The sequence below is a fragment of the Colobus angolensis genome, unplaced genomic scaffold (assembly GCF_000951035.1).
Source record: "Colobus angolensis palliatus isolate OR3802 unplaced genomic scaffold, Cang.pa_1.0 Scaffold256, whole genome shotgun sequence".
Classification (NCBI taxonomy): Eukaryota; Metazoa; Chordata; class Mammalia; order Primates; family Cercopithecidae; genus Colobus; species Colobus angolensis.
This window is the reverse complement of record NW_012115777.1, coordinates 3,402,784-3,418,011: the sequence shown is the minus strand read 5'-3', so window position 1 is coordinate 3,418,011 and position 15,228 is coordinate 3,402,784. Positions and strand designations below refer to the sequence as shown.

At 40.9% G+C, this 15,228-nt stretch overlaps 1 protein-coding gene across 2 annotated transcripts; it reads right to left on the bottom strand.

Annotated features, from left to right (window-relative positions):
- Positions 1 to 4,457: 4,457 nt before the first annotated feature.
- LOC105515206 (chromosome unknown open reading frame, human C12orf71) lies at positions 4,458 to 5,938 on the bottom strand. 2 transcript variants are annotated; one of them, XM_011946970.1, is made up of 2 exons: positions 5,375 to 5,938; positions 4,458 to 4,866 (listed from the first exon to the last, which is right to left on the bottom strand). In XM_011946970.1, exons 1-2 carry the CDS (start codon positions 5,897 to 5,899, stop codon positions 4,561 to 4,563), a joined length of 831 nt encoding a protein of 276 aa, XP_011802360.1. In that variant the 5' UTR covers positions 5,900 to 5,938; the 3' UTR covers positions 4,458 to 4,560. The 2 variants fall into 2 exon arrangements, 1 of the variants encoding a protein (XP_011802360.1); XR_001002282.1 differs by lacking the exon at positions 4,458 to 4,866 and adding an exon at positions 4,974 to 4,993 and having other exon boundaries at positions 5,032 to 5,929.
- Positions 5,939 to 15,228: the final 9,290 nt, after the last annotated feature.

The following is a 15,228-nucleotide window of genomic DNA, read 5'->3' as shown; positions in this document are numbered from 1 at the left end:
CTGCTTGAGGAAAATCTTGGCCCCAAAGATGCGTGACAGAAGGACTGATGAAAGTGAAACTTGAAAACAACTCTCCAAACACACATTAACTATGAAGATGTTTGAAGGGTTTTCTTTTCCTTTCTGAGTGGGTTTGCGGGAAACCTCTACCCTAGGGTGAGGGCTCTTTCTTTTAGAGATTTGTACTTAAATTAATCTTTACTGATGCAGGTGAGGGAAAACTAAATAAATTGCCATTCTGATTTTCTTTTGGACTGAGAGAATTCAGTAGTAATGAGATGAATTTTCTTTCAATGCCACAATCTGAAAAAGCTATGGTGTATATCATACCATTTGAAAATGCCTTAGAAGTAGTTCCTTATAAAGCATGTTATATTGAAATCAAATGGGCATTAAAACCATGGAATTCCTTTGAAAGGTGGGATAAAGCAGAAATTGTTTTGTCTTGGTACTTCTTGATCTAGGCTAATAACCCTTTGGGGGAATTTATCCTGAGGCTTTTTACTCATTCTGCTCATGACTGGCTCACTTACTGAGTGTTATCTGATGAAGATCTTATTTCACTTCTGAAAGCACAGCGTTGTTCTATTTGTTTGAGGTATTAGTAGGTAGTAGGAAAAGATTGACTCCAGGCATTGCAATATAAAACCCACCCGTCCATCTTGAAATTGGAGATTTTCCTGTATGCTATATAAGTTCTCCCACTTGCAATTTATAATGAGGAGACATGTTTTTGAAGCAATTAACTATTCCTTTTAAGTCAACAAAATTGTTCTTTATTATTGGAGTAAGGACTTTAGCACTCTCTAGGAAATTGTTTATAATTTGCTTTATTTTTCTTTTGTTTTGTAAGAGGATTTTAGACACTGTTCTTATGGCTGGTTAGACTTGCACCCATGCATACTCTTGAGCTGTGAATTTGCTAGTCTCAGTCTCCTGGGCTCAAGTGATCCTTGAGCCTTGGCCTCCCAAAGTGCTGAGATTATAGGCATGAGCCACTGTGCCTGGCTGATAACATATTTGAAACTATAATGAAGAGATACTGAGATATTTCCTATTTTAAAATACTTTGTTCTGCTTTCTAATATATAGCATGCCAGTCAACCTCAAAGGGTATGGAAAGCTTACTTTATTGTAAAGGCTTGCAAAGCACATTGCTTAAATTTTAGGGACAGGTTCATACCTGCCAAGCAGGTTTATAAAACACTGATGAATAAACACAAGTTTGTCAGAAATCTTACTAAATAACAGTGCATCTTATTCCATGTAGACAGTCTTATAAAGTATTTTGGTGGAGTTTTTCTTAGGAGCTTAATTACTAGAGTAAGAATTAAAATAATAAAACTGGTTGCAAGTCTCTTGAGAGTAAGAGATGTCATCTTTCTTTCAGGCCTATCATAGTGTCTAGTCTAAAGCAACAATAAGGCTCCAGGCATATTTGTTGAATTAAATTTTCAATTTAGTTTCTGAATTCCTTTAGTCTTAATAGATTTCTCAATTGATAGGTCGCCATCTCACTTGACTTCTACTTGATGGCCATGTTCTCTTCTTGTCTGCCTCCCTTTTCATTCCTATTTCTGACCCTACTGACCAGTCACTTTTGACTTAAAGAATAGCAACTCTTTAAGCTGTTGTATTTGACTTTTTAAAAATTATGCAGACAGGATGTATTAAGAACATATAAAGAATTACATAAAGTCAGAGAGCTAGATTACTCATTACTAAACACTGTGTTAGGATTTTGTTTTTTTGTTGTTGTTTTTTTTGAGACAGAGTCTCGCTCCGTCGCGCAGGCTGGAGTGCAATGGTGCTATATCAGCTCACTGCAGCCTCTGCCTCCTGGGTACAAATGATCCTCCTGCCTCAGCCTCCCAGGTGTCTGGGATTACAGGTACCGGCCACCACACATGGCTAATTTTTGTATTTTTCGTAGAGACAACATTTCACCATGTTACCCAGACTGGTCTCAAACTCCTGACCTCAAATGATCTACCCAACTCGGCCTCTCAAAGTGCTGGGATTACAGGCATGAGCCACTGCACCTGGCACACTGTGTTAGGATTTGCAATAAAAAGGAACTAAGACCTGGCACTTGTCCTTGAGAGCTCACAGTCTACAGGCAAAATAGATCTATAAAGAAGACTGAAAAGTACAGGTCATGGCAAGAAAGTGGCAGGGCAGGGACTAGGGGGCAGCTAAAGGAGGGTCATAATCCTTTTCCTGAGGGATCAATATTGTCCCATAGTTACTCTAGAGCAGGATCTTTAAGGATGATTTTCCCAGGCAGTCAGGGAATGCAGAGGGAAATCCCTATGGTTTTGTGTGTTGGCTGCAGTGAGGAGCAAGAGGGTCCCCTTGGGGAATTTGGTAAGTATAGATTTTAAGATTTGGGAGAAGAGAAGGGCAAGGTATGGCAGATGTTACTAGAGGTGGTAGACATGCCAAGTTTGGGAAGGAGGTGTATGGGTTGGATCTAGACAGAAGTGGATGGAAGTCAGGGAACGGGTGTGGTGACAGGACTCCAAATCTTGATGAAGTCAAAGAACAGGCAAAGGTGGAGTGAGTTCAAGTGAGTTGTGGGTTAGACAGGTGTTCTCAGGGAGGTGGAAGAAGTGAGAGGTCTCAGGGTGTGACCTTGAGCATATATTCCTAAAAGGGCCCTATTTTTTTTTTTAATCTCCTCCCTCCTACTGTACTGCCTTTCCTGGGCCATATTCACCACACCGTCTTTCACATGCATTATTAACCAGTCAAGATCTCATACCTCCATTCCACACTAATTAAAGTCAGTTAAAGTTCTCCACCTTAAATAATCTCATTTATAACTCAAAGAATCTCATATAGGAAACCTTTTACAACCAACCTCCCCATGCTGAATGGGTTATTTTTTTCATTAGAACTCAGTGTTTACTCACTACAGAGTATTATCACTCATACCCTTTATAATCATATGTTTGCCTGACTTTATGTCTTAAACGAGTTGCTTGAGCCTAAAGAGTGAGGGGTTGTTTCTTTGGGTTTTTTTTGTTTTGTTTTGTTTTGTTTTTTTTGCAAGCTAGAAAAGTATCTGGCACTCCTATTTGCTAAATATTTGTAGAAGGAAGGAAGAAGAGAGGAAGGAGAGGGATAGGGAATTGAAATTGAGGAAAGGAAGGAATTTGAAACTGAAGAGTCATATGCTTTGCCACATAAACTCTGAAGGTCACACAGGATGGTAGTGTCAGCAGAAGAAGGAGGACGTTGAGTGAACCTGTGGTTGAATGAGGAGGATGGTAGAGATACTGGAGAGGTAAGAGTCAGGACAAGAAGGCTGAGGGCAGCCTTTCTCAAAGAAGTTGACATTTAGTGGAACGTTCAATGAAAATTGCAAAGGAGTTTCAGAGGGCAGAATGGAATGGGTTGGGAGAGGATTTGGTTAAGATTTGCTGAAAACTCTGAACTTTTGGTAAATACTGCTCTGTGTGAGAATTGACTCTTAATTAACTTTCACTCTTAGATATCCCTTGAACAAGTTGTCTGGAGAGTTCCTCAGGAGAATGTCTACTTGTAACAACAGTAATAATATTTATCAAGTGCTTGTGTTACCTGATAAACTCTCACACTAACCCTGTGAGGTATGTACTATTATCTTCCACATCTTTTGAATGAGAACAGCTAGACCTAGAGTGGTGAAGTAGTGTTCACAGTCCTCACATTGCTCCTAAGTGGTCACTACTACAGCCAGGCAACACATGCTAGAACCCGTCAGGTCTCTGGGGAGTATCAGAACTGCTGTCCGAGCTCCTGAAATGAAAATTAATTTCCTCAGTGACTCAATACCCACTGCCACTCGCTCAAGCCCTGCAAGTTCAACCCAAATTATCCTGCCACTGTGGAAATCTGATGGGTCACGCTGCTGCCTACTGAAAATTGGGATTTGGGTTAATGATAAAATAGGTTAAAACACATAAAATAGATAAACTAGGGTAAAATATAGTAAGAATGGGTGAGAGGAGAGAAAAACAATACTTCAATTTAGGAAGCATAATACTACTTAATTTCCTGAGAATAAATTTGTCTTCTAGACAGCAGATATACTTTCTTTTCTTTTTTAAAAATTTTCTTTAATTTTAATTTTTTATTTTATTTATTTATTTTTCTGAGACAGAGTTTCGCTCTTTTGCCTAGGCTGGAGTGAAGTGGCATGATCTTGGCTCAGTGCAACCTCTGCCCCCAGGTTAAAGTGATTCTCCTGCCTCAGCCTCCTGAGTAGCTGGGATTATAGGTGCCCACCACCACGCCAAGCTAATTTTTGTATTTTTAGTAGAGATGGGGTTTTGCCATGTTGGCCCAGCTGGTCTCAAACTCCTGACCTCAGGTGATCCACCTGCCTCACTCCCTTGCAGGCGTGAGCCGCTGTGCCTGGCCCACATATGCTTGAAATGTGAGTCAAGATGGTGTGCTGGAAGAGGAAGACATGGGGTAACAAGAGCATTTATTTTGTTTATTGAGGAAAAAATAAACTGATGGGGATTATTAATGGAATCCCCATTATGGATTATCTTAAACTTTCCAAAAAGTTTAAAAATCTGTCTCTATGGGATGTCCTAATTCGAGGATTTCTTGAGGTTGAATTCTCTTGCCTCTGTGAAAGAGTCTTTTCCTTGGTGCTGGCCGATGGGGACTCTTGGTGGCCTTCACAGGGTGATCTCTCCTCAGCAGAGGGGAGAGGATACGCTGACTCAGCCAGCTGAAGGCCCACCCCAAGTTCAGGCAGCACTGGGCCTGTGTGTGGGAAGGAGTGTCATCCTTCTCTGGCTGCTCTGACAGGATTGAGGAGATCTCTAGAGTGCTTGTCCTTTCGCTGGCAGTTGCCTGGCTTATCATCTGCCACGAAAAAGAAGGACGTGTTAGGTAGGCATAACCATGACAGCAGCCAAGTCAACATTTACTCATTTGTGGAACTCACATCCTTTTACCAAAAATAGCCCAAGTGTCAATGCAAAGTTTCAATGCTCATTAATACTAAACGTATACGTTTTTGGTGGGGAGGGAGATATAGTTGCTAGCCCTTCTCCTTGCTTGCTACCCTCTTGTTTCCCTAAGCATTCCTCAGTCTTTTCCCTACAACTTCACCCTGACTCCTTTCCTTGTTATCTGTCTCCCACTGGTATCATGTCAGACTCCCTGGGACCTGCCTCCTCCCAGTGGTCATAAGATTCTGTGGTTCAACCCAGGCCTATCTCTTGCTGTCCTGTGAGGCATCTCTGCTCTCCTCAGCCAGCTCATGTTCCTTAAGCCTTAGAGGAGTCTGTGGAGACTGCATAACATCTTTGTTTTCTGGTGGTTTGCACTTGGGCAGGTCTTGACATGCATCATGTTCTTGATGACTGACCTGAACCATTTCCGGAGGGGAGCCGCCAGACAGCTGGAAATCTTTCTGAGTCGTTTCAGGAAACATGGCATCGTCATCTTCATTATCTTTCAGATTTTCTAGAAATGTCTGAAACTCTTGCACAAGATTATTCAGTTTGCTGACAGACAGTTTTTTTCTCTCTTTTGGTAACTCATCTATCCACTGATTGTCTCCATTTAGAAGCCTATTAGCTATTGATTCTGTGTTATCGGAGCTGACGTCCACGTCCCAGGCCAGGAAGATGCTTAGTTTGCAACACTGCTCTGGTTCATCCTGAATTTGGTTTTGCCTCTTCATGCATCTCCTTATCCTTTCAGTCCCCCATGCCCCTTGGATGGGAGGGAGAAAGTGGATGGAAGGATCCTTGGAAGTTGTGTCTTCACAGGAGGTTGTGTCCTCACAGGGGGTGTCCTCACAGGGGAAATAGCCCACAGAGAGGCTCAGGTTTGAATTGGATTTGGAGCTGTAGTCCTCTATGTCGCTGTTAGAGGATGAATATGCCATGGAGTTCAAAGGCACAAATCTCTTTCAACCCGAGAAGCTTCAAAAAAGAAAAAAAAGAAAAAAGAAAAAAATAGATGGGACTGGGGAGAAGAGAATCATAGTACTTAAACAAAAACATTATCCATTCCCTTTTCTTTTTTCTTTTTGTTCTGAGATGGAATCTCACTCTGTCTCCCAGGCTGGAATGCAGTGGTGCCATCTTGGCTCACTGCAACCTCAGCCTCCCGAGTAGCTGGGACTACAGCACCTGCCACCACACCTAGCTAATTTTTGTATTTTTAGTAGAGATGGGGTTTCACCATGTTGACCAGGCTGGTCTCAAACTCCTGACCTCAGGTGATCCACTCACCTTGGCCTCCCAAAGTGCTGAGATTGTAGGTATGAGCCACCACACCCAGCCCTATTCCCTTTTCTATTTAGTACTACCCCATTTAGAGAGAAGTATTATCCAATCTTATTTTTTTTTTTTTTTTTTTTTGAGACAGAACCTCGCTCTGTTGTCCAGGCTGGAGTGCAGTGGTGTGGTGTCAGCTAACTGCAACCTCCATCTCCCGGGTTCAAGAGATTCTCTTGCTTCAGCCTCCCAGGTAGCTAGGACTACAGGTGTGTGCCACCATGCCTGGCTAATTTTTTGTATTTTTAGGACAGAAGGAGTTTCACTGTGTTAGCCAGGATGGGCTCGATCTGACCTTGTGATCCACCCGCCTCAGCCTCCCAAAGTGCTGGGATTACTGGCATGAACCACCGGGCCCGGCCAGTATTATCCAGTTTTTACAATCTCTCAGTGAAGGGCAGAAGAGGCAGCCTTCTCCCTTTCAAAACTTATTTCATTGTGTTATAATGCTCTCTACTAAGCATCTCCACTTCTCATCATTTGTCCTACTATAGTTGTAAGATCTTGTATCATAAAAGAAAAGGATGATCATTGTATAAAATTGGAAAAATATAGAAAAGTATGAAGATGAAAGTAAATATGCTATAGTCCTACCTTCTAAAGATAATGATAACTATCAAAACATTTTGATGGACTTCCTTATCTTTTCTGTTTATATAAACACACATATACATATCTGTACATTTATACAATATGTCCACATATACATATATGTAAGTGTGGATATGACATCAGTTGAAACTGAAATTATTTTATCCCATAGCCTACAACAAACATATATATGGTTACTCTGCAATTTTTAACCACTTCTTATTAATGACAATTAGGTGGTAGTTACTGCCTTTACTAAATAAATCTCTAGTAAACCCACTTTTCATAAATCTTTGAGTATGTCTCTTACTTTTCTATATGTAGGATTAATGGACCAAACCCCACAAACATATTAAAGTCTCGTGGTAGTTGATACCAAATTACTTTCCAGAAAAGTTTTGGTATTTAGATGCCCATCCTCCCACCATCCGATGGTACTGTTTAGTCCAGCTTTTTCTATGAAGCCCCAAAGTAGGGCTGGAAGAATGTGCACGTGCGCGTGCACGCACTCTCTCTCACACACACACACACACACTGTCACACCCTGCCCTGGTGGCTGCCCACGTGGAAGAAGTGCTGCTAACTCCTGAGGCAAAAAGGGGAGACATGAGAAATCTTTCACATCCCGAGTCTCTGTGGCTAAAAGTCCAGCTGTCAGAAGTCTGTGTTCTGAGACTGTTGGTTACCATGGCAACAGAAAGAACCAAGTTAGAGCCAGGAATGTGGAAAGAGAAAAGGAAAAAAGGGGATAAAAAGCCACAGAATCTATCCCTTTGTTTCCAAAATTATCTGTGTCTATACCATCCTGGGCTGAAGAGAATCCCTCTTGAGGGTAGAAGGACAAATGCATGGAGGTTACTTCTCTCTTGTCAGGTGGCAGATGGTTCCCATCCTTAGGAGATTTAGAGCTCTAAATAAGGGCCATGGGTATAAACATACACATACACACACACACACACACACACACAGACACACACACACACACAGACATGCTTACAAATGGAAAGCAGAAAACCAAGAAACGCTTATCTGACCTACCTATTGGATTCATCAATTTTCTTAAGATCTTTTCCCAATATTTGTCTATCTCCATTTCCGTCTTACAAGATTACAGTTAAAGTTTGCCATGACTCACTCTCAGGTTTTTCACTGTAGAACTGGCTTAAATTTGTATATTCTGTTAAATAAGATGTTTAAGGAATTCTGATGACATGCTAGAAGAAATAGGCAGAGTTACAGTTAGAAAGAAGCAACTTCTACTACCCAACAGATGCAGCCTGACAGGTGCCCACAGACTGCTCACAGCTCCCCTGGGTGATTGTGGACCTGGATTAATCCTGGAAGGTGTTTAAGTCAGAAGCCACATGTTCCCTAGCATTTATTTATTTATTTATTTATTTGAGATGGTGTCTTGCTTTTCACCCAGGCCAGAGTGTAGTGGCACGGTCTTAGCTCACTGCAACCTCCGTCTCCCAGGTTCAAGCAATTATCCTGCCTCAGCCTCTTGAGTAGCTGGGGTTACAGGCATGGGCCATGACACCTGGCTAACTTTTTGTATTTTTAGTAGAGACGAGGTTTCTCCATGTTGGTCAGGCTGGTCTCAAACTCCTGACCTTAAGTGATCTGCCCTCCTCGGCCTCCCAAAGTATTGGTATTACAGACGCGAGCCACCCACCATGCCCGGCCCCCTAGCATTTATTTTATTTTATTTTTTTATTTTTAGAGATGGGGTCTCACTCTGTTGCCCAGGCTGGAGTGCAGTGATGCCGTCATAGCTCATTGCAGCCTCAAACTCCCTGGCCTCAAGCAAACTTCCTCAGCCTCCCAGGTAGCCTAAGACTACAGGTGTATACCACCATGCCTGGCTAATTTTCCCTAGCACTTATTTAACACTTATTATATGCCAGGTCTTGTACTAAGCACTTTACATGTGTCATTTTTTAATCCTCCCAGCAACTCAATCAGTTAAGTATCATCATTTGCCCCATTCAATAGAAGGAGGAACCAAGGCATGAATGGTTGTATAACTCTCTCACATTCCCCGATCATAAACCCAAAACCTGGATTCAAACATAGGTAGTCTGGCTTCAGAGCCCGTATCCTGACCTCTACACACTCTTGTCTCAGGAGGCTGACCACCCACCTCCTCCCTGGAAGATTCCTGGAGGAGCTGATCCAGGCCAAAATAAACCCATGTTCTGGTTCCTTGGAAGAAAATGGTTTGAGGGGAACAGCTTGTTCTAAGAGACTTGCAAAAGGTACATATGGTATACAGGACTGGCCTAACAATGGTGTCCACATTTGGGGCAGGCTAAAATGAAATTTAAAATAAGTTTTCAGCTTCCTCTTTGGCATAATAGGATCTGGAGTCCTTGTTCTGGCTTTTCATGAAAACTCAGTGACTGCCTTCCAGAACTCTGGGGTCCTAGAAAAGAATTCATAAGTAGTTTCCTCTCCATGCAGCTAGAGTGGAGGTGGTAGGGGTGGAAACTATGTTTTGTCATTACTCATGGAAATGGAGCACTTTGAACTGAATATAAACATCTAAAGAAGAAATGATTTCCCAGCCTAAACCAGCAAAGTTTAGAGTGATCCTGAGGACAGAAGAGCTTCAAAGGGAGGCACCCTCAGAGAAAACTTGAAATTTTACTTATTTATACCATTTCTCTACAATATATTTGTAGATATATTGTATTAGTCTGTTCTCACACTGCTAATAAAGTTATACCCAAGACTGAGTTGTTTATAAGGAAAAAGAGATTTAATGGACTCACAGTTCCATGTGGCTGGGGAGGCCTCACAATCATGGCAGAAGGCAAAGGAGGAACAAAGTCATGTCTTACATGGCGGCAGTCAAGAGATAGAGCATGTACAGGGGAACTCCCTTTTATAAAACTATCAGATCTCGTGAGACTTATTCACTATCACAAGAACAGCACAGGAAAGACCCACCACCATGTTTCAAATACCTCCCACCAGGTCTCTCCCACAACACTTGGGAATTATGGGAGCTACAATTTGAGATTTGGGTGGGGACACAGCAAAACCGTATCAGATATATTCTCTACAATCTGTGTGTGTGTACACAACTTTTAATATATACAACTCAGGTCCTGAAAGTGCCTGAAACACACTCTTTTTTTTGCCATAGAAAAATATATAATCATTTAGGTTTTTCTTTCTAAAGCATCATAGAAATAGCAATGACAGACATCATTCTTAGGATGGTATGCTGAGGAATGTAGTCAATTCTAAATGATAACTTCACTTTTGCTTCCAAAATAAGATCAGGGGATTTGGGAGTCCTCATTAACAATACACCTCATGTTAATTTATTTCTTAGGGCCTTAATTTGACTTGCAGGTCTAGCTTCTCTTGGATTACAATTATTATATTATCTAAGTAGTATAGATTGCCTTTTCTCTTGAAGCAAGATCAACTATAATAAAGATTCTCGAAGTTTTAGAAATGGTAGTATATAGTGACTTTATAATGTTTTAGGCCTGAAGCCAATAATAATTAAGAATTGGAACATTTCCTGAGATCCATTTGACTTGATGGGATTTGGAACCTAAATATACGGAGTAGGAAGTTTCTAATTTAGAAGTTAAGCTGTTATGATGCATAATTGTATGTGTCATCCTGGCTCGGCCATGTGGTGCTTAAGTATTTGTTCAACATTATTCTGGGGGTGTCCATGAGGGTATTTCTGTATGGACTAGTATTTGAATCAGTAGACCCAGTAAAGCAGATTGCCCTCCTCAATGTGGGTGGGCATCATCCTATCCAGTGAGGCCTGAGTGAAACAAAACACTGAGTAAAGGAGATTTTGCACAGTCCTTCTCTGCTCCTGGAATCAGACTGGCACTTACACTATCAGCCCTCCTGCTTCTCAAGCCTTCAGACTCAGATTGGAATTATACCATTGGGTTTTCTGGGTCTCCAGTTTGCAGTTGGCAGATCTTGGGACTTCTCAGCCTACATAATTGCATGAGCCAATTCCTTAAAATCTTCCTCCTTTCTATTTCTATTTCTCTTTCCCTCCCTCCTTCCCTCCTTCCCTCCCTCCCCCTCCCTCCCTCTCTTCCTTCCTTCCTTACCTCCTTCCTCCCTTCCTTCCTTCCTTCCTTTTTCTTTCTTCTTTCCCCTTCCTTCCTCTCATCCGTCCACCTCCTATTGATTTTGTACCTCTACAGAACCCGGAGTAATACAGCTATTTATTTATTTTTTATCTATTGAAATTATGAAATATTTTAAGCATACAAAAAAGAGGCATCCTGAACCTGTGATGGAAGGCACTGATGGCAGAGCATAGTTTCCTTAGTATTCTTGCCAACAATGTATAATCTCAACCTAATCATTAGAAAGTATCTGACAAACTCCAATTGTGGGACATTTGACAAAGTAACTGACAAGTGTCAAGTCAAGAAAGGCAAGGAAAGACTAAAGTACTGTCACAGACTGCAAGAGACTAAGGAGAAGTAACCGCCAAATGCAAAGTGTGATTCTAGATAGGATTATAGAATAAAAAAGGACACTAGTGGAAAAACGGGACATTCCAATACCATCTTTGTTTTAGTTAATCATGTTGTATCCAAGTTAATATCCTGGTCTGATCATTGTACTATGGTTGTGTAAGATGTTAACATTAGGGGTGTAAGCTGAGAAGTATATGGATACTCTGTACTGTGTTTGCAACTTCTCTGCAAGTCTAAAATTAGGTCACAATAAAAAGTTAAAGGAAGGGCTGGGCACGGTGGCTCAAGCCTGTAATCCCAGCACTTTGGGAGGCTGAGGTGGGTGGATCACCTGAGGTCAGGAGTTCAAGATTAGCGTGGCCAACATGGTGAAACCCCTTCTCTACTAAAAATACAGAAAATTAGCCAGGCATGGTGGCAGATGCCTGTAATCCCAGCTACTCAGGAGGCTGAGGCAGGAGAATCATTTGAACCCAGGAGGTGGAGGTTGTAGTGAGCTGAGATCACACCACTGCACTCCAGCCTAGGCAACAAGAGTGAAACTCCACCTCAAAAAAAAAAAAAAGTTAAAAGAATACATTAACATATAGAAAATGACATGACAAATGCCTATGTACTTAAATCTCAGTTCAAGTCTTAGCATTTTGCCATATTTAATTCATTATATATTTAAAAATAAAACATAGATAAAACTTAAGCCCCCTTTTATTTCTTTCCTGAACCCCTTCTTTTCTTGCTTCCCTTATGAGCATTGTTCTGAATTTGATGTTAATCTAGTGCATGTTTAAATGCTGTTTTACATATTAGTATACTGTTTTACCTTTGAGGACAAAAACTTAAGTAAATTTGAAATAATATTTAGTATTATATACTAGTATATACTTAGTACATAATACTACTAAACTGTACACTTAGAAATGATTAAAATGGTATTTTTTCTTTTATTAAAGTTATTTTTAATTGACATTTATATGTTTATGGGGTACAACATGATATTTGGATATGCATATTGTGTAATGGTCATGTCAAGCTAATTACCATAGCCATCATTTGAAATATTTATCTTTTCTGTGGTGAGAACATTTGAAATCATCTTTTTTAGCCATTTTTAAGTATACAGTATATTATTATTAACTGTCATTGCCTTGCTATGCAATAGAGCACCAGACTTATTCCTCTTGTCTAACTGAAACTTTGTACCTTTTGAAAAACATCTTCCCTTTCCCTCTTTTCTCCCCAAAATGGTAAATTTTATATGTATTTTACCAGTAAAAACAATTAAGGGGAAAAAAAGAACCAAGTAAATGGGCTTCAAGTGATGCTCTTCAGAAACAAGGACGTTGCCTTATTTCAGTTGCTTATTTTGCTTTATGAGAATTACTGTGACAAGGACTTCCTTTTTCCAAACGAAATTCTTAGCTGAAATATTTATAATGTTTGTTTTCAGGGGCAGGGAGAGGATGGGTATGATTTCCTATGCTCTGTTTGTATGTTCATTCCCAGACACAACCTTATCAAGGCTCATGTACTTAATTAAAGTGGGGGACAGATGGTGAAAATAGAGTGTGTTGGTGTACGCAAGGTTAAACCGCATGATACCACTGCCAAAGGCTACATACTCTGCTTGGTGCTTTCCCGTGGTTGGTAGTTTAGTTTTATGACAGCCTCTGAGTTGTGTATTTTCATTCTAATATTAAGTTGTGCAATTTAGAGGTCCTAGATTCGCCTCCAGAGTCCACAGACTCCCTGCAGTTATGCTGCCGCTTTTAAGAACTGACCTCCACTGAGTTGTTCATGCATCATGAGTTGACATAGTCCACCGGGCTAATAGAGGGGAGCTACAGGTTCCCTCTTCCACAGCTTTACCATCTAGCTTGGCCATGAATGCAACTTACAGACTGAATTCTGCTGTACATGTAACATTTAATGGCCAGCAGGCACAAAAACATCACAGAACCTTGTTCTGTAAGCTCCAAAACTGTGCTGTCCAACAGGGTGGACACTAGCCACATGCGGCTACTAAAATTTAAATGGAATTAAACAAAAATTGGTTCTTCGGTCACATTAGCCACATTTCAAGTGGTTGGTGACCACCTGTACTAGTGGTTACCTTATTAGTCAGGCGAACAAAACATTTATGTCATCTCAGAAAGTCCTGATGGACAGAGCTGCTCTAGACAGTCTCTGTGGTCTGTCCTTTGGTGGATCTGGAGAACACTGAACAAAAAGTTTCATTAGCAGCAGATGGGACAATATTCTAGCATCAGGATTGGGCTAACTTTCTTGACAGCATCAGGTGACCAAATTTCCTCCAAAGCATCTAGAAATAGGACTATCAGATTCCAGGCCCTACATCCTGCCACTTCTAGCAGCAGCAGGCTCGTTTTTAACCTGGCTTTGCTGCATCTATAAAATAGAGATGATAATGTTCTCTTAATTTTCCTTAAGAGGATATCAAGTACTAGTATCTTTAAATGTTGATAGCCTGTTACATATGTCATACCAATTCAGAATTTAATAACATATACACTGCATACTCAAATTTTCAGTCTTTCATAGCATAAGAAATTTATTAGGAAAATAGGACTACCATGACCACAGATGCTACAGACTGCATGCCGTTCTGACAGGGAGAGCCATGACCAAAGAGCAGTATTTTTTAGCAAACAGTTCTACTGAAAACCAACATGAGAACAGAAGTAATCAAAAATGTTTGAGACATTAAATGCAGGACTGTGACTCCATATTGCCATTTACTGTACTTTGTGTTATAGTATATGAAAACTAATACCCCATCTATAGAATGTTAAGCTGACACTCAAGACAGTCAAAGCCTGCCATAATTCAATATCCCACACTATTTTCACAACCAGTGAATGATTTCACCTGTTAAATAAAAGCATTTACCCTTAAAAAATGTGATGTGATGAGGTAGGATTCTCTCTTTCTTAAAAATATTTCTAGAACTACTAAAAAACTTCCATTTACAAAATAGTGGGTAAAAATATTCCTCTGGATTGTACAAGAAGGGAGTCAGGGACACTGATAAGACATAGTATGTGATATCGGTCAGACTTGGTGTCTTTCTCTGTGGCTTCACCCAAGGCTGGACTCTCCTTGCTTTTAGTGTCTCCATTGTCTGCAGATAAATCTTTAGTTTCTTGATCAGCCACTTCAGCCTGTTTTTTCCTTTTTCCCCTTTCATTTGCTATTTTTTTTGTCTGAAGATTTATCCTTTCCTGCTGCCTTTTTGGGCTTGGTTTCACTTTGTAGGTGCAGGTTTAGTGGACCACCTTGCAGATCTCTTTATGGGGTCTCCCTTCACCGACGCTTCAGTTGGGCTGACCTTCCTCTTGGACATCTTGGCGGCACCGAGGGTGTGGGCTGGGTGTCTGCAGACTGTGGTGCACCGAGAGCCTTCCCGAAACTGGGCTGCCTGGCCACAGCTGCTGCTGTTCCCATCCGAGAACTACAATCTTACATTCAGCATGCAGCCAAGTACTTCTAAAACTCTGATCAGGACTGCATCTCAGATTTTATTTTAGAAAACCATAGGTATGGAATATCATATTTTATTATGAAGGCTGTTTAATCCACTGCTTTATAGAAGTCTCAACTCTAAAACTGTACTCATGATGTTAATCCCCAAACTTGCTCCTCCTCCAGTGTTCTTTAGAAACGGCATCGTCATCTGCCCGTCTTCTCAGTACCACAGGCTGGCCTCATCCTGGACATCATTCCTTCTCTCACACACTTTCATTCCTGCATCCAGTCACTCAGAAAGTCCCATCAGTCCCATCTCCTGACATATGTTACATCTGTCTACTTCTGTTGCCTTCACTGCCTCCACCTTGGCCAGTCTACCA

Bases quoted from the DNA above. Each gene is read 5' to 3' on its own strand.
- LOC105515206 (XM_011946970.1), bottom strand. From the start codon at position 5,899: ATGGCATATTCATCCTCTAACAGCGACATAGAGGACTACAGCTCCAAA. The intron at 4,867-5,374 runs GTCAGTCATCAA...TTTTCGTGGCAG, and splicing joins CCCCTCCGGAAATGGTTCAG to ATGATAAGCCAGGCAACTGC.